This window comes from Petaurus breviceps, unplaced genomic scaffold (genome assembly GCF_028583685.1).
Source record: "Petaurus breviceps papuanus isolate PSGF00001 unplaced genomic scaffold, PetGlider_PUasm1.0 685, whole genome shotgun sequence".
Classification (NCBI taxonomy): domain Eukaryota; kingdom Metazoa; phylum Chordata; class Mammalia; order Diprotodontia; family Petauridae; genus Petaurus; species Petaurus breviceps.
In genome coordinates, this window is record NW_027186455.1 from 3,965,231 (window position 1) to 3,989,369 (window position 24,139).

The 24,139-nt window shown below is 40.3% G+C and overlaps 1 protein-coding gene and 1 non-coding gene across 2 annotated transcripts; both read right to left on the reverse strand.

Moving 5' to 3' along the window:
- Positions 1-1,828: 1,828 nt before the first annotated feature.
- HSPA9 (heat shock protein family A (Hsp70) member 9) lies at positions 1,829-20,187 on the reverse strand. Its single transcript, XM_069104311.1, has 17 exons — positions 19,915-20,187; positions 17,847-17,905; positions 17,668-17,755; positions 13,212-13,393; positions 11,827-11,951; positions 10,764-10,837; positions 10,569-10,675; positions 9,592-9,754; positions 9,004-9,096; positions 6,676-6,885; positions 5,902-6,129; positions 4,976-5,080; positions 4,456-4,573; positions 3,733-3,827; positions 3,161-3,253; positions 2,915-3,055; positions 1,829-2,577 (listed from the first exon to the last, which is right to left on the reverse strand). The coding sequence occupies exons 1-17, from the start codon at positions 20,170-20,172 to the stop codon at positions 2,500-2,502; spliced, it is 2,217 nt and encodes a 738-aa protein (XP_068960412.1). The 5' UTR covers positions 20,173-20,187; the 3' UTR covers positions 1,829-2,499.
- LOC138174173 (small nucleolar RNA SNORD63) lies at positions 5,374-5,446 on the reverse strand. The gene has a single exon (XR_011171632.1). It is a non-coding gene; the product is annotated as a small nucleolar RNA SNORD63 (small nucleolar RNA).
- Positions 20,188-24,139: the final 3,952 nt, after the last annotated feature.

Here is a 24,139-nt window from a genome sequence, read left to right on the forward strand (position 1 = left end):
AGAAGCTGAATCAAATGATTTTGATTTTGAGAAAGGAACTTTTGGTGCCAAAGCTGCTGAGGATTCCCGAGGGCCAGCTAGAGCTGCTGAGGACTGAGGAAACATGACTGTGGTGTCAGAACAGAGACTAAGAGATTTGAGGTGGACTGGACAGAGCTTCAATATGGAGCAGGAACTGCAAAGAGCTGGACAAGGAACTGGGACTATTGAAGAGGAATCATGGAAGTTGAAAGCCTGCCCCTAATCAAGATGAAAAGACCTCTCCATGGGTACTGAGTAGTGACTGATGAAACTGTAATTTACTTGTGACCTAGAGATGGATGGCTCTTGTACTTTCCACTACCTCTTAAGTGGGTAGAGTAGTGACTATTGCAGTTGTAACTTAATTGGCCCCCATGGGTGGAGGACTTTGACTTTTGCACTTTATGTCCCTCCTTAAAGACGATTGAATGATTTGAGTTACTAAATGAGTTTAAAACTATGTGACCACTTGGGGTGGCCAGGTGGCACAGTGAGTAAAAGTGCTGGCCCCAGAGTTGGGATACTTAGCACCCACACAAAATAACTGGCCTTGTAACCTTGAGCAAGTTACTTAACCCCAATTGCTTAAAAAAAAACAATGTGATCACTTTGGTGAAAACTGGTCATTTTAGTGATAAGTTGTAACATTGTGAATGCTGTATTCTGATTTCTGTGAATGTTTTGCTCTGATTTGTTATTGAATGGAGTTTGCTATACTATGTAATCAGAATCTTAAAAACTTGTTCACAGCAGCAGGCCTCTGGAAAGCTGTTTTGTGCCTGGCTTTACAGTAAGCTATACTTCTAATTCTGACATAACTTCTCGATAAAGTTATGCTGGCTAATGAGCACTGCTTTCTTTCCTAAAAAGTTCATTAACAGTATCTTTAGTTTTGTGGCACCTCACCTTTGTCAGAGGCTTAGCTATTTTATCTCCCTTATTAAGGACTTCATCTTATTTTCATGAAATAAGCATTGCTGTTTGATGAAATATCTCTAGGAAAATTATATATCTATCTTCATCTCCTAAATTCCAGGATTTTCCATGACTGCCCTAATTTCATATGCTCTGTGGGGACCTCAAATTCATTTCATAAAAACAAAATTAGCCAACTTCCCATTCCCCGCCACCCTTATCCAGTAACCAACTCATATGCGAATCCCTTTCTCTCCTGGCCATGTCTGATTTGCCCTTACCTCTTCTTAGCTTCCTTCCAGGTTTGTATGAATTGCCACTCTCTGCAGGTAGCTTTTTGTGCTAATGCTCCCTTCCTGTTGAATTTTAGTTCCTTGAGGTCAAGACCTATTTTTCATGTTTGTATCCCCGTATCACTGAGTTTGTCCTAACAGTTCTAGCTATGCTGGCTACTTAACAGTGACTTTATTCCATCTTCTCGTGGATACAAAGCCCAATCCTAAGGAAACAAGCAATTTCCCAAATGTGAATGCAATGATATCTGAACTATCCCATCTTTGGCAGACCAGTGAATAGGCTATCTGGACCAGACTACCTGCCTGCTAGAATCACCTAAGATCTTCACTTCCGGCATACCATAAGTATCTTAATGGATAGTCTCCAAATGTACAATGATAGCACAGTGGAGAAAAAAATTTAGACAAAATGAATATTCAAGTTGATCTTGAGGCTGAAAATTGTCACTAAGAAAAACTATTTCTGTGGTCAGTAATAAGTAGTCACTTTTAATCATTTCACATTCACCATATTGAGTTTCCTATAAGTTACTTAGATGCTAGTTGGTTAGTTAGGGCCCCTTCAAAAATAAAAAAAAGTCCAACCCAAAACAATGTTCTTTTCATATTTATTTTTTCTTAAAAAAATCCAGAATGGATCAAAAGAACAATTATCAAGGAAGTAGGTACCCAAAGCAAAAGCTGGAAGGTGGAGAAAACAATGCTTTGGGTAAGTTGAAGAGTCTCATTAATCACCCTGTTTCAAAAGGAATATAGTTCTAGATAGAACGAAGCAGACTCATCTCTTTCAATCTAGTTTTTCCCTTCTCTGGCAATGCAGCTGGCCCTGCATGGGCTATGGATAAGGAGTCCATCAGTCACAGCTGATCAGTACTTGGCTAACTAGAAGGACCAGTCCCTACTGAGTCTTTTAAGGATTATGGTTTCCTACCCTCAATTTTGTGACATGGTTTTGTTTCACTCCTTAGAATCACAGTCACTGCTGCAGACAACTGTGTCAAGCCTTTATAATGATCAGTGAATCCCCCCTGCCCCTTTCATGCAGCTGGAAAATAAAGATAGGCTGGGGGAAATTACCTGTCAAATGATAATTAGCTAATACACTCACTAGATTTATACATTAAGGAAATTATATATAGAATACTGCAAAAACACAGTAAGACTGAAGTTTGCCCATTTCTGCTCAGGAAGGGCCTTGTGCCCCTTCATCCCCAAGCTTCACAAATGTTTTCCTAATTTCTGCTCCAGTCAAGGTCAACTGGTGACATTACTGCTTCCCCTCCTTCTGATCTTCCTTCTGTTCCCCAGAAGCAGAACTTCCAGATCCTTCTCTCTCAGATGCCATCTACAAAGAAAATATTCGTAAAATTGTTAAGCCCCATTCCTATTTGCATTGTAACTCTATTTTAGCCAACGTAGCTTCATTTCATGTATGTCTTTCTTGTTCCTCTCCCAACCCTTCTAGTACCCCACTTATATCATCCTACAATTTATTCCTCAACAAGGGAAAGAGTGAGTAGTTACAAAAGCTGGCACAGCCTTCTACTTTAGCTAAATTCAACCATGAGAAATCACGCAGCCTCTTTTGCCTCTGGGGCTTCCCACCCATTACCATCCTTAACAGAGCTTAAAAAACAAAAACAAAAACCAACCACACAAAAAACCTAAACAAAACTCCATACCTTTTTATAAGCCATCTCAAAGAGTTTTAATGATGCTTGTTGGAGAGTAGATGCTGCCTGCCTGATGTTTTCTCCAGTTTCACTATCTTTCCGAGCCAAGAGCTCTCTCATTCTAGAGATTTCTTCTTTTAGTTTATTGCACTGAAAATCGCAAACACACAGGTAATTATTGGTCTGTATACATTCTCACTTTCTCCCTGCTTCTTGTCATTATTAGATCGACTCTGGTTTAAAAATACAACTCACCTCATCTGCTGGAAGTTGGTCTTTGAATTCTTCCATCTTTGTTTCAGTATCATGAATAATTCCTTCTGCCATATTGACGGCTTCTACACGCTCCTGAATGAGATATAAAGCCTCAGTATTAGAGTGAAATGTTAACATATAGCCTCCCAATTAGTCTAGCAAATAGAAGTAGCAGAAAACAGGTTCTGAGAAGACAGCAGAAAATAAGAAAGACAAATACTAATTCCATAATTTCAGCAGTATAATTTTCAGAGCCCTGGTTCTATGCAACTGATTGTCTTTAGAATTGCCAAAAACACTGAACCTTCCAGGCCAACTATCTACCATGACAAGCTGCCTTTTTAGTTCCATATTATTATTAAAGGAAGTATTTATACTTGTTTTAAGGCAAGACCATTACCACCTCTCCCAAAAGTAGAGACAATAAGATACAGGAGATGAAAGGAGTGGCATGACTATAACAGATGACTTCAGGAAGGATGAAGGATTCAAACGTAGTATTTGAAAGAAAGAGAAAGGGGAAAGGATAAAACCAACAGGAAAAGAAGAAAGAATAAGCTGAAAGCAATTACTTTCTTCCTCCTGTCTTCCTCAGCATACTTCTCTGCATTCTTAACCATATTCTCAATGTCATCTTTGCTTAATCCACCAGAAGACTGTATCACAACTATAGTAAGAAAAAAGGATAAAAGCATTATTTTAAAAGCATATTTACACATCAAGTGGTTAAGTTTCCTCTTCCTTACGTTTAAAATACAGTTTATCAAAATGGTAGATAGCAATGTTCACTGACTTCAAGCCCAAGTAGTCCAACTTGAAATAACACCAGTATCCACTGGAGGTGATCAATCACTGGCAAATGGAAAAGGAAATGGCAAACTACTCTAGAATCTTTGTCAAGAAAACCCCAAATGGAGTCAAGGAAGAGTTGGACACAAGTAAATAAGCAATATATTGTGATCCAAACAAGTTTTGACTTACAGGTAAACTAACCCTAAACTTTTACACCAGAAAGGAAATTCAAGTGGCTGTAAAGTTCAATGCCTAATACTTGATTCTGCTAGGATCAAAAAGCCTAAAGATTTAACTACCTCATGGCCAAGTCACTACCTGGTGGGTTTGGAGTACATACTTTACCTCTTTTCAGTATGAATAGGAGGAGAGAACAAAACTTAAGTCACTAGTCTCTGAAACTAGAGGCCAGAGGAAAACTATAGCCTAACAGGTCTAGCCTAAGTTTCTTTGTTCTTATTCTACTTTTTATAAACAGTATGAATGAAGACAAGTAGGCTCACTTTGTTGTTCACGTCCTGTGCCTTTGTCCTTTGCTGAAACATGTACAATCCCATTAGCATCAATGTCAAATGTGACTTCAATCTGTGGAACTCCACGAGGGGCTGGTGGAATTCCAATCTGAAATATGATCAAGACCTTAAAGTAAGCTCACAACAGAAAGGTACCCATGTCTTTCATTCCCAATTCTATTTACTGTTTTTGTTATTTACAAGTCAGAAACAATGAGAAAGTTTCTAAAAGATTAGGATGTTCAGATGATAGGGGTGGGCTCCATTCCACTGCTAATTCCCAAACCCCTTCCAAGAAATTTTAACTGGAGAAACAAAAAATGGTTTGCCAGTTAATTACAAATATTGCCACTTTCTCCAATTTACAGGTTGTTCTTTTGATTCTGTTACTTACAAACTCCTGGGTGAAGCCTTATGTTATTTAGATTTCACAGGTGGCAGTCTAAGTTTACTCTGGAAGGAATTTACTACTTGAGGACTACGGGGCTTTACTAGTTTCAGGATCACATACCAAAGTAAACTGTCCAAGAAGTTTGTTGTCTGCAGCCATCTCTCTCTCTCCTTGGCACACTTTAATTTCCACTTGTGTCTGACCATCAGCAGCTGTAGAAAACACCTATGGGGAAAGCAGACAAGTCAACAGACAGAGAGGAGCTCAAAGACTCCCCTTTCTCCCCCATTTTTCATGAAAAGGGAAAGTCTGAAGGTACCCTGTGTATAAACCAGTTTCTTCCCTGTTGGGAATGGAAGTGTTTAGGAATGCAGTTAGACAAGCAGTAGCATTTAGGTGCCAGCCAAAAATGTAATATGCCTGTGGAAGAAGCAAGAGGATAAGATACAAAATGTGAATGAAACTAACATTTGGGGAAACATATGGTTATCAATTTTTTATTTAAAACAACTGTACTTTGTGCTCAGTTTTAAAAGTTACCACATTTTTTTTTTTCTTCAGAATGAAGGGTTGTCAAAAACATCACAGCACAAATACAAAAATAGTTTCTTATAAACTCTTGGGTATATAGCACATCCAAGGTGGTGATTGTGGGAGGAATAAAGATAATCATTCCAACATCTCTTGCCAAGTAAACTAAAAAGGTGTTGTGTCCCCCTCAGCCACAATAGTCACCTTACAGATGGCTCCTTATACAAACTCCGTCATACCTGACCCCATCAGAGACCAAACAAGCACACTGACATAGCCTCCACAAAGCAATAACCATTGCTGCTGGTCACCAAGAAGGGGAAGAATTTCTAGGCAAGGTCAGGCTACCTCAGGAAATTTCAGAAATAGGAAAACTAATGGGGAGAACACATTCAGTCTTAACTGCTTAAGGCTGTCGACCAAAAAGACACTTTCTGGGAAAACACCAGAATAATCTAAAGTTACCTTCTTCCACAAAGTAAAAGAGCTTTAATACAGATTAGAAATGTTCTTACCTGGCTCTTCTTAGTTGGAATAGTTGTGTTCCTATTGATTAGTTTGGTGAAGACACCTCCTAATGTCTCAATGCCCAGAGAAAGGGGAGTGACATCCAGAAGTAGCACATCTGTGACATCACCAGCTAACACGCCTCCCTGAATGGCAGCTCCAATAGCCACAGCCTCATCAGGATTGACAGCTTTACTAGGAGCCCGGCCAAAGAGTTCTTGTACTGTCTGCTGAACCTAGGGACCAAGTAAAAAGTCTGGTCACTCATGGAACTCACTTCTGACAAGCCTTTATTTAGAAGTTTTCAGGTTGTAATTGAATTCTTACTGCTCCTTATAATGGTAAAAAAAAAAGAAATGGCCTTTATAAAGTTTATGTAATAATAATACAAAATTCCAAATAACTGTTTTGTGGTAATGGAAGGGAGGGTGTAGTAATATTGGCTCCATGTTTAAAACCAAATTTGTCTTTACATCCCTGTACAGATAGATACTCCTGCTAAAGAGAGAGAATGACAAATTCTCTCGTAGGAGATGGCAACAGGCCAGAACTCAAGGTCATAAAGCACCTAAATGGCTCAACATGTAGGGAACTCCAGCATGGGGAACAAGTCCCCTAGGAATTCCACAATATTTAAATTCTTCCCACCTCCTTTAAAAGACCTATTCTTTCTAGATGGAAGAAGACACTGTCCTCCTAACCCTGGAGATTTCCAAGATTTACTAAGATTGCTAAATTATCCCCTACCCAAAGGACCACCAACCCTCCTCCTACTCTAATACCTTGGGCATTCTGCTCATGCCACCAACCAGGATGACTTCTCCAATGTCACTCTTGCTGACTTCAGCATCTTGCATGGCTTTCTGGCATGGAGCAATAGTCCTCCTGATGAGATCAGTGACAATGCCCTCAAACTGAGCTCGAGTTAGCTTCATGTTCAAATGCTTGGGCCCAGAAGCATCCATGGTCAAATATGGTAAGTTGATGTCAGTCTGCAAAAGTAACATTCAATATGAGCAGAGAAAGCCAATGGTAAAGTGCTTAGGACAATGGCAGAATAGGATTATTTAGAAAGTCACATAGATCTTACAAAGTTGGAGTACAGTTTCCATTGGACTATATGTGATAGTGAGTTCAGAGATGTAATTGTCATTAGTTCTTTCAGCCTAGAAATGCCTCAAGAAACTTGAAATTAGGTCATAAAACAGTTCCAGCAAAGAATCAAACACAACACAACCAAAATCAAGGTCAGAAGGATTGGCTTGTAGCCAAAAGCACAGTTAGAATACTAATTTCTTATGTTGCCAAGAGTAAAATAATTCTGCTCTAAATCACACACACTAGGGCAGCTAGGTGGCGCAATGAATAGAGCACCAGCCCTGCAGACAGGAGGACCTGAGGTGAAATCCATCCTCAGATACTTAACACAAAAACTAGTGGTGTGACCTTGGGCAAGTCACTTAACCCCAAATGCCGCCCCCCCCCCCCAATCACACACACTACAAAACATTGCTTTTTGTCTTTAAGGTTGATGTTTAGTTACAAATTTCCTTGATATAATAAGCATAAGGACTGAGAAAATTTATATATAAGCTTATATTCTAGGCTGTGTAATGTGGCTGCTATCTCTCTCTCTACCCTTCCCTCCCCTAAATATCAGTGTGGAATGAATTAAAACCCAGCATCAACTTAATGTCAAGAAAGGAAGGCAATAGGCCTGATAAACTTAAGATGACTAAGACTGGGTTTGGAAGCCTTCCTTAGTCAATCACTGGTAGTGATCCTGGGAGACTCACACCATGAGGATAGCACTACTGACCACACAGGGCTGCACTCAAGATTAAATAAGGTCACATACACCGAGTGCTGGGCAGCTTCATTAGCTATCACCAATGATACATCATAGAATGGCACAAATAATCATATCCTGAAAGCAGTTGCAGTTAGGAAAGCACCAGACTTTTTGTTTCTCTATAGGAATGGTACCTTGGGTCCTCTTACACCAGAGGTTCTTACAGTACTATTCATTTTTAGGAAGCCACTAGAAGCCCTTCAAAGAAAACAATTTATTAAAAATGTGTATTTTTTTTGGTCAGTTCTCGTTAACACCACTTTTTTTTTTCAGATGAGGGATTAAACAAATACATCACAGCACAAATACACCAAAAAACTTTAACCTTTCAGAAATTATGCATCCTCCCAATCTCCTTTTTTCCCCTATTGTTTATTAGTCTAAATTTTAGGGAGGTACTGAAAATGAAATGGAATACTCTGGGAGATAGTCAGCTTCTATGACAACTGTATCTCTAAACCTGACCATCATTTCATATACATACATCATGCCACTGGTCACAAGAGAAGGCAGTATAAAGAAAAACATTCACGACTATGAAACACTACCTCTATATGCAAAGAATTTTGAAATATATCACCAACCTACCTTTGTCCACTTTTCTCTAAGGATGATCTATGTCAGAAACTAATGACTATTTTCTGCAGTCATGACTTCTTCCCCTATAAACAAACTATCATTCTTCCTTAGGGGCTTTCACAGAATAGTTAAGACTGAAAGCTCTCAAGGAAGGAACCACATCCAGTACATTTTATATTGCACCGAGGACAATTAGTATTCAATTATAGTGTATAATTCTTTCTGTGGGGAACTACTTAGTAATATCTAAAAGTTAAGGAAATAACTCTCAGCCCTCAGGCCTGAGACAGGCTGAGCTGGTTCCAGTGATTTAAGATAAAATTATTTCATGCAGACAGAAATAGCAAAGAGTGTATAACTTTGATCTACACTGTTTTGAAAATATGAAAAGAAAAATTCTGTTTAAGTGCATCCATTTAGATGGGGACATTTTACTTCAGGTATAATGATGTAGTTAGACACAAGAGCTACTGCAATAAGCTTTTTTTCAAACATATTCTGATTCTCACTTCACAAAGGCCTGTACTACTAAAATTCATTACTTATATTCACATCAGTAACATCTGAGCTCAATACTATTTTGAATACAACTTAATGGCTATATATCACTTCAATAAACAAAACTCCAGATCTGGGTGTTTAAAGTGTGACTTATTTCTCTGTAATTCATTTCTCTCACCTGCACAGAAGAAGAAAGTTCACATTTGGCCTTCTCTGAGGCCTCCCGTACTCTCTGAAGAGCCATATTGTCTTTGGTCAGGTCAAGTCCTGTCTAAAAGATGAATCATACAACATATTTCAGTGAAACACCTATTATTTCAATTAAGGAAGAAACTCTGACTTGGACTTTTTACATTACCTTCAATATTCCATGTCCTTTTCCCTCCCAAGCATCATCCCTTACAACAAAGAATTTGAGAAAAAAAAAAAAAAAGACTGCCTTTTACTTTTATTATTTGTCATTTTTTAAAAATTCCTATGCCTCAATTTCCTGATCTGTGAAACTGGAGGGGGCAAGGAAGATTGGACCAGGTGACCTCCCAGGTCCCTTCCAGCTTCAATGAGCTTAAAGGTGGCTGGGGAGATATATAGTACACTAGATGACTATTTAGTGTTTTTTTTTTGATACTAAGATTCTTTTAATTACAAGTAGCTGCCAGGACAACATTTTTCCAGCTTTTGTTTCCAAACTGATTTTACTAAGTAATATTCTAAAATGTGTAAGACTCTTTAAAAAACAGCAATATCTGTCAAACTGGTCACTAACCTCTCTCTTAAACTCCTTCACAATGTGTTGGAGCAAGGCCTGGTCAAAGTCTTCACCACCTAGGAAAGTATCTCCATTGGTAGATTTCACCTCAAAGACACCTTTCTGAATTTCCAGGATGGAAATATCAAAAGTTCCACCACCTAAGTCATATACAGCAATGCTTTAAGGGGGGAAAAAAGAGAAATTTTAGTAATACTGGACAAGGAAAAGTGAATTTCTAGCAAATGGGTGAACGTGAAGCTATTTTCCTAGGTATAAAATGTCAAAATATTTTTGTTAAAAATATTACTTTAAGGGGCGGCCAGCTAGCACAGTGAGTAAGAGCACCAGCCCCAGAGTCGGGATGACCTGGGATCGAATCCAGACTCAGGCACTTAGCACCCACCCAGAAACAACTGGCCACATAACCTTGAGCAAGTTACTTAACCCCAATTGCTTAGGGGTGGCCAGGTGGCTCAGTGAGTAAGAGCACCGGTCCTAGAGTTGGGATGACCTGGGATCGAATTTGGGCTCAGATACTTAGCACCATACCCAGAAATAACTGGCCGTGTAAACTTGAGCAAGTTACTTAACCCCAATTGCTTAAAAAAATATATATATTACTTTAATACTGTCTTATTTCTAATTCTGTTAGTTTTAACAAGTGCTCAAAAAAAAAGAATTGAAACCCACTATATTAAAAGCAAATGAATGTTGACAATATCCAATCACACTTTTAGATGTCCAACATATACCAATTTAATTCACAACATTTAAAAATTCTCTACTGTTGCTCTGAAAAGATCCAATTTTCTTAAGATGAAAAATACAGTGTGTACACACACTCAAACTGGGTTCTCATACATCCTAGGAAAAGGGCAAATTTTTTAGTTCAACTGCAAATCTCAAACAAAATGTAACTGTTCCTGTAAGTCAGACAATTCAACCTTTTATCTTTTTGGGGCCAGAGGAAAATGCGCTGAAGACATGCTTACATTTTGTCTTCAGATTTGTCTAAGCCATAAGCCAAGGCAGCAGCTGTAGGCTCGTTAATCACTCGAAGTACATTTAGGCCAGATATTTGCCCAGCATCTTTGGTGGCCTAGAAAGGAAAAAAACAACAACAAAAAACTTCTACACTGTTCATTTTTAAAGTTTCACTGATTTTCATGAAGTATGTGTGACCTCACCTGTCGCTGAGAATCATTGAAATAAGCAGGCACAGTGATAACAGCATTTTTTGCTGAATGTCCTAGATAGTTTTCTGGAAAAGAATCAAAGAACTGAAATCAATGGGGGCATTTTATTTCAGCTACTCAACAATTTCTTAATGTTATTCACACAAGATACATTCAGACTAAAAAATTATTCCCATGTGACTCTCTGAGCCAATTAAAACAGTGAAGACTGAAAGAAATAGTTTAAAGCTTTTGTTTGTAAATCATAAGAGGGAGACTTTTATCTAGTGATTCTGTGGCTATAACACTATCTTTGAAATATAATGAGAAGGATTTAAAGACCTAACTATTAAAAGGATTAATTACTACATTTAAAGATGTGACTATATGTACAGCGGTCTGAGATTTAGAAATATATTAACACAATGAAATATTATATTACTATAAAAATGCAAAGAATCAAAGTTCATTATCTTAGCTAATTAGTTGGATTGTTAGATATAACATTGGTCCTAAAATTTCTTTATTTTGAATTTTATTATTTTTGATATTTTTTTACTCCTCATTCAGCAGTTCCCAGACCAAAATACAAGATCATTTCAACCACAAAGGTTTAATTTCTTTTAGAGTTAATATAAATTTCTTAAAATGGGAAATCCTCTTCCTCAACCTTTGTTCCAAAGAATCATGAACAAGGTCTCAAAGATGTTATTGTTAAGACCTTTCTACTTTTCACAACAACGCCCCCTACTGGGGGAAAGGAGTAAAGGAAGGAAAAGCTGACTAGCTCTATCAAAATCAGCAAACTCTGACAATACTTTTGATTTGTAAAGCTATACCAAGAATAAAATTAACAAAGTACAGAATGAAGGTATGATGTTACTAACAGGACTGATGTTACATACTTGTGATTTTACTTTAAATTGTATTTTATTAATAAGTGGAAAGCAAAATCAAAAGCAATCTACACAAAAGTCTAACAAACATTAGTTACCCATATCTTAGTCAAGTTAAAAGGGATAAACACAGTTAGGCTTTCTGGGTCTTTGTTTTAAAATTAGGACCAACTACCTACCTGCAGTTTCCTTCATCTTCATCAACACAAATGCACCTATCTGACTTGGGGAATATAGTTTCCCATGGGCTTCTACCCAGGCATCACCATTGGAGGAACGGATAATTTTGAAAGGAACATTTTTACTGAAAGACACAAGAATTTGTATTTTACTGAGAAAACGTGCCAGGACCACTCTTTCACCACGTGCCTATCTGTCTGTGCATGTCTGCAAGCAAACTAATTCTCTTTAAATTAACATAAACTTCAAAAGATCTAATCATCAGTGCCAAAAAGGGCAAAATTCAAGACACTTCATTGTCAAGAGCTCATATGTCAAAACTTATCCACTCAAGTTCCTAAAGGAACTGCTATTTTAACATCTGGAAGACTCCACTTAGATGTAAACACTACTCATGAAGTGTATATATGTATATGCATGTATGCACGCACGCATGCATGTATGTATATCCCAGCAGGCAGGTGATCAACAGGTAAAACCTATTAGTTTTTCTTGCCTATGTAATTATCTACTCAAACAATTCCCAGGTTTTTTGGGTCCTGAGTAGCAACTTGCAAATAAATTTGACTCATTTTTATTAAGCACTGTGTTAAGAATGGATAAGGGGTGGCTAGGTGTTGCAGCAAATAAAGCACCAGTCCTGGAATCAGGAGGTCCTGAGTTCAAATCTGACCTCAGAAACTCAACACTTATTAGCCATGTGACCTTGGACAAGTCACGTAACCCCAATTTCCCTGCCTTCCCCCTTCCAAAAAAGCTGCCTCCCCAAAAGGATGATAAAAAAGTAAAATGAAATTACAGCCCCTGACCCCAAGGAATTTAAACTCAACTAAAGAATTGAACACTTTAACAGTTAAAGGGAAGATAATTTGATGAGGGAAGGGCTAGTAATAACTAAGGAATAAAAAACATAAGAAATGGCATATACAGAGAACATAGGATTACACACAGAACTGAAAGTGACCTTAAATGTCACTTAGTCCAACCTCCCAATTTTAAATAGGAACTGAAGCCTAGAAGGTGATTTGGCTACCATTCAAGTAATGTGTGGCAAGAAACAGAATTCAAAACCAGGCCCTATGCCTCCAAATCAGGTGCTCTTCACCTGTACAAGATTGCTGAGTTTTGAAGGAAATTAAAGATTCTCTCAGAGAGAGGTGCATTTCAGGTACTGAAGGCTTTAAAAAAAAAAAACCCACTAAAAATACCTAAATTACAGTGGTCATAGTAAAATAAGGATTAGAAAGGGAATAGAGTGGAGATAAAGAAAAACAAAGAGAGGGGGCGGAGTCAAGATGGAGGAGTAGAAACAAGAAAAACAAAGAATCAAAGGTGACTTAAGATACAGCTGAAGGAGTTGGGAGGGAAGAGACTCCATACTCACATGTCTTTCTGCACTTCAGGATCCTCAAATCGACGGCCAATGAGGCGCTTGGTGGCATAGAATGTGTTGTTTGGGTTGGTGACTGCCTGTCGTTTGGCAGGCATGCCAACAAGGCGTTCATTGTCTGCTGTGAAGGCTACTACTGAGGGAGTGGTTCTGGCACCTTCAGCATTCTCCAACACCTAAAACCTCAAGGTGGTACATTCATAAGAAACCATGGAACAGAGGTTCCATGCAAAACAGAGCAAACTTTATATGGAAAACCCACAAGAAAAATGGACTCAATTTACAAAAACATAACCTCAAAAACCCTTCAAAAGTACCAATAGTAGTGGCTGATTACTGCTTTTTAAAAATTACAAGCTGATTAAGAAATCCTGGGGGCTGGGGAGATTATTTGCTAACAGGTTGGGTAATTAAGATGTTTATGAGGTCCCTGCTTTGCCTTACAACAATTCCAATGATTGCTATGAGATTTAAAAAAACCTTTGTCTTCAAAGAAACACACTAATAAGAAATAACTTTCCTGTTCTTATTCTGTACAATCCTCCACTGAATAAATGTGTCAAAAGCAGACATCAATCTCTCTGAAGACTCAAGTGAATCCCTAAATAAATTTTTTTTGGGGGTAGAGAGGAGAAAAGGAGACTAGATGTGTTTTCATTGGAATTAGGAACTCCTTTTACTATAAAAGATCAGCACCTGACCTGTAATTTAGTAATAAGACCGTTAAGTAACTTGCCCCCAGAATCACAGAGCCCACGTGTCAAAGGCAGGATTTCTTTTTTTTTTTAAGAGCAATTGGGGTTAAGTTACTTGCTCAAGGTTACACGGCCAGTTATTTCTGGGTGTGGTGCTAAGTATCTGAGCCCAGATTTGATCCCCAGGTCATCCCAACACTTGCTATGCTACCTGGCCACCCCAAAGGCAGGACTTCTGATAGCTGACAGATGCCATCTCCATATCTGCTATGTCAGGCTGCCTCTTTCTAAATATTTTTACTCCCAACAATATCACAACAGAAGTTACAGGAAAAAAATGCCAGTAAGAAAATGGAAAAATCAAGTAAGATTAGTTCTGGTTAAGATGATCCTCCTTCTGGTGAGGAATGGACAAGTCTTAATAGATTCAAGGGAGTCCAATTTTTTTGGGAGAAGGTAAATTGGGAGATTCACAGGCAGTAGGGCTTACTGGATGCAGTCTTCAAGGACTCAATGAACTCAGGAACAAGGAAAAATGCCTAAGAATAATCAATACAGGGAAAGCTTTAAGGAGATGACCAAAATAAGATAAGGCAGGAACAGCTTCTTATGAAAAGGATGGTTAATAAGGTAGTCTCTGAGAATAAAAAGATACCTTATTTAGAAGAAAAGGAACGGGTAAAAAGTAGGTGCAGTAGGAGCGGCTAGGTGGCACAGTGAGTAGAGCACCGGTCCTGGAGTCCAGAGGACTTGAGTTCAAATCCAGCCTCAGACACTTAACACAAAAACTAGCCGTGTGACCCTGGGTAAGTCACTTAACCCCAACGGCCCTCCAAAAAGCCAAAAAAAAGTAGGTGCAGTAGCATTTATATTAAGAAGGTACACTCGAAGGAAAGTGAGAGATGTATGGGAAGGTGAAAATGATAATATTTGGGTAAAATCAAAGGGGAGAAAAATAAAAGTCAAATACATAATACAAAGATGGAATAAGGAGTTTAGGAAATACAGCACAAGGCTGGCACAGAAGCATGATACAATAGTGACAGATTTCAATTATCTGGACATCTACTGGAGCTCTCCAACAAAGCATAGCAACTAATAACTTCCCAATTTCAATCTTTTCTTATTTTGGATCTGAATTAACAGGGGAAGAACTGGTTGCTGAGGTGGAAGTGCTGGGAGACCCAGGGTAGGGAGTGCCTGCTTTAGAGTTAGTGACAGAGCAAGGATAGGATTCCACAGACTAAAACATTTCAGGACAAGTCTGCCCAGGATGGGAAATGTTCACAAATGTAATTCTGAAGCTATAAAGTGAAACAACTTCCATGAAGGAAAATGGTGTTTGTTTGAAAAGATCAAGATTGGCACAGTCCTATAAAAATAGTAATAAGAAAGTAAAAAAACTTCAGATTGAATGGAGACTGGCAAGGAGAGTTATGAACAAAAAGGTGTTTTTTGAGTGATGTTAAAAGAAAAAGCAGATCGAAGGTGGGAAGGATGGAATGATAACTGATCAAAAAGGTCAATCATTTGCTTGGATTTTGGAGGGACAACACAATTAATTAATTAAATGATGCTGGCTTTTCTCCTTGGATGTGCACTGGTAGCCAAGATTAGGAGATGATAAAAAAAGCACATAATTACACTTAATTAGTTCAAGTCATCTGGCCCAAATGAACTACACCCTCAAGTCCTAAACAAAATGACAGATGTGACTGCTGAGTTGCTGAAAGTAGTACTGCAAAGATCACAGGAAACGGGAGCAGCACAGTAACAATGGAGAATGACAAATTTATCAATTTTCAAAAACCTCAGGGTGGTTGGCAAACCATCTCTTTGAAAGAGCCAGCATGGCTTCATCAAGAACTGGTGAAATCAAATCAGACGCTTTATTTTCTAGCAGGCTTAGTAAATTCTAAGGAGAATGCTATGGGTATAGTCTGCCTAGATTCAAGCAAAACTTGTTGGTAAAATATCTTGTACTATTCTATCGAAGAAGAGTAAAGAGGTAGATGTTAGATGATAATATAGTCAGATGGAGTCTGAAATGGCTGGACAGCTACAGAGTTAATGGTTCAATGCCAATGTGCCAGGAAGTCCCCAGGATTGTACTGGAGGGATCTGTGCTTGGCCTTGACCTGTGCTGCTTTACATTTTTATCACCGACCCAGAGAAATGCATAAATAGTATAGCTCTCAACATGCTGGGATCTTTACATAGTTTAGTGGCCCCATTTCTTTTTCAGTTTGACACCACTGCTGTAGATGACCCAAAGGATGGATAGTTGATACATTTGATGACAGAATCAGGATGCAAAAAGATAATGCCAGGCTAGAATATTGGGGTGCATCTATTAAAATGAAATTCAATAGAGAAATAGTCTTACATTTAGATTAAGAAACAAAAGGAAAACAACAAACCTCAAAAATGTAAGGGGGAGGAGGTATGAATAGACAGTAGATCTGAAGAAGACTGGGAGTGGAGGCTAACGAAGAGGCATGTGTGATGGTGATTAGTGAACTGCAAGCTCAATGAATAAGTACTGAATTTGAAGTCAAAAAAGCTAATTCAATCCTTGCCTCATTAGGAAGAGGTTAGCTTCCAGTAATGGGGAGATGTCCCATTGCGCTGTACTCTAATTAGACCTAATCTGGAATACTGTGGTAAATTCTGGCCACCACAGCTTAAGGACATTATAGAGTGCAGAAGAATGCCCAGAAGCAGGCAAACAAGATGTTGAAGAGTAGTCCATGTCATGTCATGTCATGTTTGGCCCCAGACGCAAAAGCAGGAGCATTGGGCAAAAATGCAAAGAGGCCAGTTTATGTTTTATGCCAGAAAAACTTATTAATGATCAGAGCAAGTTCAAAAGTGAAATAGGCTGCCCTGAGAAATGGGTTCCCTCTACTTGGAGGTCTTTAAGCAGAGACTGGATGGGTACACACTGGGTACATTATAGGGAGGATTTCTTTCCTGTTATAGTTAGGTCGGACTCTAAAGGGATTTGAAATCTCTTCTAATTCTCATATGATTTCATTAAAAAGAAGGGGGAGAGGGGAGGAAGGCGAGATGAAGTTAGCACAAACTGTTAGATTAAGACACAAATGAGGACTAAGTCCTTTTATGGTCCAGTTAACTTTGTTCTACTCCTCTAGCACAGCTTGCACCCTCCTAACCACAGGAGCTGCAAATGCAAGCAACTGATCACAAGGAAAGCCACTCACACTAATGGTATTCAAAAGCATGTGCCCTGCCAGAAAACCAGAAGCATATCATAAAGAAGGGTACATTCCCATTTTCCTTTGGGGGGAAATTTAATTTTTTTTTTTAATTCATGGGTGACTTAAAAGCTAGGAAGATAAAAGGAAAACACGCAGAAGAAACTTTTAACACTAGACCCCTACTCATGTAGATTATCTATAAATTAGAAAGAATTAAATCCATGACCTTAAAAGTTTCATTCAAGGGGCGGCCAGGTAGCACAGCGAGTAAGAGCACCAGCTCCAGTGTTGGGATGACCTGAGGATCAAATCTGGGCTCAGATACTTAGCACCACACCCAGAAATAACTGGCCTTGAGCAAGTTACTTAACCCCATTCTTAAAAAAAAAGTTTCATTCAAAATAAAATCATGCTAGCAATCCAAGTTTCTCAGCACCCATGTTAAACCTATAAATCAAAACTCAAAATACCCCAAGCATCTATTCTGTGCACAAAATCAGTACCTAGGGTAAATATCAAGGTACAAAAACTCACCTTTGCTTGTTTCCCTTCCATTACTGCCACACAGGAATTAGTTGTACCCAAGTCAATACCAATAACAGCCCCTTTGATTGCTTCAGATCTGCAAGATACATACAAAACAATGTCAATTACAGATGTCAACCAGAAATTTAGTACTGACTTCCTTGCCATGCAAATTCAGCCACACTTACGCATAGTCTCGTCTTGAAATGATTCGAAAAGCCTCATGACTAAGGCCATTCCAGCCATCCTTTTAGGAAAGGAAAAAAAAAAGATTATTAGCACAGACAACAATAACCACCTTACATGAAAACACTGAACCTTAGCACTTAATTGTTATAAATAAGCAAAATTAAGTCCAGAAAGGATTTGGCAGATCAAGGTCTAAAAACCAACAAAAAGACTCCAGTCTTTCCCCTATAGCACTAATTTTAACATAAAACAATTCTAGCCACAAATTTATTACTGCCCAACATAATGTAATCTTTGTATCCCTGGCATGTAGGCACTTAAAAGATTTGTTGAACTCAGCTATTGGTATACCACTGTAACACATATCTAGGCTATGATCCTTCATTTTTATGTGTGGTATTATGGGTTAAATGAAAAAATATTTTAAAAAGTATTCAAAATTCCTAAGGATCATAAGCATAGAAAAAGGTTTAGAAATCTGATAAATTAGCTGGAATTCATATTTCAGGAACAAGGCTGTTCTACATGAAAGCAAAGTGAGCTAATAAAAAAAATTTCCCACCAACACATGCAAGTCTGAGTGTGGTCCTGTACTATCAAGGTTTAAGTGATTCCAAGCCACTTCCTATGACCTTGTGACACAACTTGTTAAACGGACTAGGATTTATCTGGCAGAGTCAAGGACCTGGGAGGTGGGTGGGTGGAGAGAAAAGAAATCCCCAGAATGGCCTCCAAAGTTTGTCTAACTCACAAAACCTAGATGAGTAAGATCCTCGCAACCTTCCCTCGGCCTAGAAGCCAATTCTTTACAATCCACGAAACAGATGTAAAGAGAACAGAAATACTTCTCTGGACATACTACTTCCCACAGAATAACTGCAATTAGAATCCTTTTAACTTTTCCCACAACCTATGTATATGAAGCCAATACTGACCCCTTAAGTTTTGTCTGAAATGTAATCACATCTACTTTATAGGTACTAACTTTGCACTGATTGTTGGGAGGGAAGAAGAGGAGGCCACCAAGCCACAAGAAAGGCTTCAGCAATCATTTTCACCAACACCACTTTTGGCCTACGTTAAATCTGGCCACGGGGAAGAGGTGACTTGCCTATGATCTAACAGTCGGTTAGTGGCATAACCAGGGCTAGAACCCACATCTACCGACCCCCATCCAATCCTCAATTGCTGTCCTCCACCCCCCAGCTGTTAATGGCCAAGGGGCAGAATGAGAGATGAGTGCCCCTAGGAGCCCCGGCTTCGGAGGGTGGCAGTGCCCTCAGCTCCTGGTTATCTTCGGTCTCTGTCCCTAACACGTCGCCTTCTCTTCTCACCTGCTGCTAAGTCATCTAATGCACGACTCTTTAGGGCCCGAAATCCCCTAATTCAAGGACTCAGAAAGGTGCTTCCAATTGGGACCTGTTAAAGCTCCAAATTAGACCCCAGACAAGTAACACCAGAATGAAGTCCATGAGATAGCTGCAATAGAGAATAAGGACGTAGTGGGTTCAAGTTCTACCACTGACACTTTGTAGCTGCGTTACCCTATTTTACTCCTTGAACTGTGGGTCTCGGTTTCCTCGACCCTAAGACACAGAAGAAACACCCCCACCTTGGCTATTCCGCGCCCCCCCCCCCCAAGTTTTTACGTAAAACCATCCGGTGCAGCACCTAAGCGGCAGTTACCGCTCTCAGCGGGCCCGCAGACCCGAGCAGACCCTCGTGGCTCCCGCTAAACCCCGAGAAGTGGCGGAAAAATCGGCCGTGACTCAGCAGGGACCCGACGGGGGACCGTGTTTGGAGGCTTCCGTCACGCCCCTCCCCGGTCACAGCCAGAAAGGAGTGTCCAGCCCCCCACCGACTCCGCTTGCCTCCCTTCCCCATCAGGTTTTCCTTTCTTCGCCTCTTCCTGCCCGGCGGAGACGAAGGATCTCATCGTGACCCCTCGGTATCTGAGAACTCCCAGCTCGGCCCACCCCACTGCCCTCTCCCGTCCCCTGAGGGCCTACCAGAGACCGCTATCCGTTAAGGCCCTAAAACCGGAGTGGACCCGAGCAAACCACTCACTTGGCGGAGGCCAGCAGCCGGGCCCCGGGAGGCGGCTCCGGTGAGGCGGGCAACGGCAGTGCGGCTGGCGCTGAGCATGGCGGGTGAGCGGGCAGGGGTCGGAGGCGAAGTGGACTGAGGGGGCCGGGAGGTGCGCAGCACAGCGGTCGCAGCTCTTCTGGAAACCTCTAACCACGTGGGGGGTGGGGGCGGGGGTTGGGTCATTGCGTCCCGAAAGACCGCTCCTTCCCGGAGGAGCCCGCGTAGGAGCCTGAACATAAAGCTTCATGTCGTGGCTCCTCGGACCCAGACCGCTCAGGTTATCTGGGGCGTGGCTTGACTGAGAGGAAGAAGGGATTAATTTTTTTGGATATATCAGGGTTTTGGGCTCGAGAGAGAACTTGCAAAACTAGGTCAATTATGTAGGCACTGTTTTAGACACCCTGGGTCCTCCTCGGCCGGGAAGACTCAAGGTCACACCGTATAAAGTGCGAACCTCTTACAGGCATCTTGCGTCAGGTACGTAGGAGGAGGAGGCCATTACGTCTGCGCAGCCGGCAACCGCGCTACCGCCAGTGGCGCATGTGCACAGGAAGAGGCGGAAGAGAGAAGGGCGTGGGATGGGCAAAGATCGATTCTGAATTTCGTTGGCTGTCCTCGGCGCATGACTGTTTGGAAGGTGTGGCGTTTCAGGAGGAACCTGGGGCGCGTGCGCGTCAAAGACGCCAGTTCAGTAAACTGGGTGTTATCTTGTTTCCTCTTGGCTGGCCGCCATTTTACTGTAGGATTTTTAAGCTGTGTGTGATTTAGCAAGGGTCCATTGTCGTTCTTTTCAGTTACATTCTTTGTCTTAATTTTGCAAGACTTAAAAATACAACCAATTTCAGGTCTTTTAAGCAAATTTGTACAATTTCTCTATTAGATCTAACTGAGGTACTCAAATGAGCAATTCATTCTTCCAGCAAGCATTTATTAAGTGCCTGTTATGTGACAGGCACAGTGCTGGATGCAACGACAAAAATATAAGACCTGAGACATGCAAGATAAAAAACATGAGGGTGGAAAGGTATAGGAAAGTGTCTGTTGTAGAGGAGCTGAGCCTTGAAGCAAGTTGAGGGAATTTCAAGGTGCAAGAGGGAAGGAAAGAATGCAAGCCAGGCTTGGGGGGGCGGGGGCGGGGCAATCAGTCGGAAAGCATGGAGGTGGGAAAGGAATGATCCCGCTTAGGGAATTAGCAAGTAGGTCAGGTCAGGTAGTCTAGAAATTCAGGGCCTTGTACATATAGAGAATGGGTAAAAGGGAGTTTAAATTACCTAGTTGAAGGGTAGATTTTTATTACTCCATGCTTACTGCCATTGTCTGGATTTGCTTGTTTCCTGTCAAGTTGTGAAAACCAGGCTAAGTGTGGGGCTTGTGAGCTCGGGTGAGCTCATAGCTGTGGTCGAACGGGGGATTGTGGATGTGTAATGTAATATCAAGCAAAGGCAACTTCCCAGGTTCAAAATACCAGCATAGGTGCTCTCTATTTTATTCAGTAACAAACCCAGAACAGAGAAGATCAAAACATGACATCATTCAAAATACAGCATTTACTAAGTGTGATTAAATAATCTCCAAGTACTACCCCACCCCAGGATCTTCCAATCATTCAATCAATTACAAAGTCTCTGTTCTAAATACTTCTCCACCCCTAGGCTATACCTTAATTAAGTCCACCACAAAGCCCCTCTTCTCAAATGGAGATTAGTTTCCAAACATAGGTGAAGTACCTTCATTTGTCAATCACAGAGCACAATAAGGTTAAAAGTTCTCCACCTCCTGGATCACAATTGAATCTACCCCAGAGTTACATCAAGTTTAAACACAGCACTTAATACCCAAATGGAGGTCTTTTCTTCATCTTGACAGGAGGCAAGTTCTCAGCAATCTTAGTTCCTGGAGAGACAAGGCTTAGCAAGGCCATAAGATACATTGCCAGTCCCTTCATGAATTTATCCTCTGTCTGTAGAACAGCCCTAGAACCCCTGAACACATTAGCAAAGCCCTCTCCCAGGATTTCTGTAAACATACAACAAGAAAATCCTTCTTCAGGGCTTCTGAACCAACAGAAAGGCTCCCAGACCCCTGCAACAACAGTACTGTCCCTCACCAGTGGACAGTATTCATTCTGTCTGCAGGACAGTCTCCAGACCCCTGCAACAACAGTACTGTCCCTCACCAGTGGACAGTATTCACTCTCAACAACAGTACTGTCCCTCACCAGTGGACAGTATTCACTCTCTGTCTGCAGGACAGTCGCAGGCCTTCTTAGCGAACAGCCAGGTTCCAGGACTTCTTCAACAAAAGGACAGTCTTTCACCAGTGGACAAATCTGGCAAAATAACATCAAAACAGACAGACAAAGTACCAGCAAAACAGCCATGTCTCCTCAGTCCTTGGCAGCTCAGGGGGCAGGTCTCAAAAGTCCAGGGCAATTCAAAGCGGCCACTAGCAATTCTCTTAGTCTCTCTCTCTCCACGAGGTGCTGCTTCCAAAAAAAAAAAATCTTCCGCCTCTCTCTAGTGTCTCTCCAAATCTACGTCACCAGCTCCTCCCAGTTCAGGACTTTCTTTTCACATCAACAAGCCCATCCCACAGGTGGGATTAACAAACTCTGGGTTTTAATACAATCAATTTGAAAACCAAGCCAATACAGGGGAATCTTTAATTGCCATTACTATCACAGGATGGCACCAAACTTTCTGAAAAGAAAGAAAATATCTGTTATGCAGAACCATGGTTGATAACCAAAGTTTTAAGGAAACATGACTTTTTTGAATTAAAGGTGTGAACTGTGCTTCCCACTCCAGTCCTTGCAACCATTTTCAAAGAAAAATAAGCACTCAATTCCTTCAGTCAAGCCAATTTATGTGCTATTGAGAGTAGATTGTAATTTCTTCCCTTGGAAGAGTTTATGACATGATAGAGATAGGATAATTGCAAATAAGTGAAAAAAATCATATAAATATAGCATGTGCACAAATAGAAACGTGGTTAAAGCTGCAGAAGGAAGTGCCAATTCAGTTCAGCAAGCGTTTATTAAAGGCCTACTCTGCAGAGCACTATGCTCAGTAATAAGGATCCAAGGATGAAAATAAAAGTCCTTGTCGTCAAAGAGCTTATTTTTTTATTCTTATAACATGTACACAAGTAAATACATAGTAATTTTAGGAGTGAGAGAAAATAGTGGTGATGGGGATGGGGTGGGGGTAGGGCGAGGATCAGGAAAGGCTTCCTCTAGAAGGTGACACGTAAGCTCTTCTTTGAAGGAAGCTAGGGATTTTGGGATGGTATAATTGAGGAGGGAGTGTATTCCAGACGTGGAAGACTATTTGTACAAAGGTACTACTCAGGCAGGAGATGAAATGTCATGGAAGGCCAGAGCAAGTGGAATAGAGAGTGTGTGTGATATGAAATAGGAACCAGATTGTAGAGGGCTTTAAAATTCAAGGAGTTTGTATTTTATCCTGGAGTCATTAAAGATTTTTGAGTAAAGGGGTGATGTGATCAGAATTGTATTTTAGGACTTGTTGTTTGTTCTTTCTTGAAGAGGAACATAACATCATGGAAGTGATGCCATGACATATAAGTGAATTGAATTTAAGTAAGAGAGGGCTGTGCAAAGTCACTAGCTTCACTTTCTCTTCTGGAGCCATCTGGGTCCAGTTACTAGCTATAGATCAAGACAACTGGAGATGGCCCAGGATGCAGTGGGGAACCTTGGCCTTTTCAAGCTAAAGTTTTTAACACGTCTCAGTTTGACTGAAGTGATGGTCATTCAGTGGTTAAGGCTTGATAAGGAATGAGACAGAGAGTGGCCCCTTTATTTAGTCAAATAAATAAATGAAAATGAAAATTTTTTTAAAAATAAATTTGGTTGGGAAAAGACCCTCAGGGTTTCTGGCCAAAACAAACAATTGCTATTTAAATTCATTCTGAGGCAATCAGGCCATCAAAAAATGACCAAATTGGACTTGACCTGGATCTACTTGTTGACCAATCTTTGAGATCCCAAGTGATTTGAGGTTAAAGCTGATCTTTAAGAAAGGAAAAAAGTTTCAGGGATTAAAATTTACATTCCCTTTGAGCAGACCACCCCCAAGTACCCTGAGAAAGAGAGAAAGAGAGAGAGAGAGAGACAGAGAGAGAGAGAGAGAGAGACAGAGAGAGAGAGAGAGAGAGAGAGAGAGAGAGAGAGAGAGAGAGA

Coding starts and splice junctions, on each gene's coding strand:
- HSPA9 (XM_069104311.1), bottom strand. CDS start 20,172: ATGTTCAGGCTCCTACGCGGGCTCCTCCGGGAAGGAGCGGTCTTTCGG. Junction 9,755..10,568: donor GACAAATCTGAAGACAAAAT/GTAAGCATGTCT, acceptor CCCCCCTTAAAG/CATTGCTGTATATGACTTAG. Junction 3,254..3,732: donor AGGAAGACAGGAGGAAGAAA/GTAATTGCTTTC, acceptor TATCTCATTCAG/GAGCGTGTAGAAGCCGTCAA.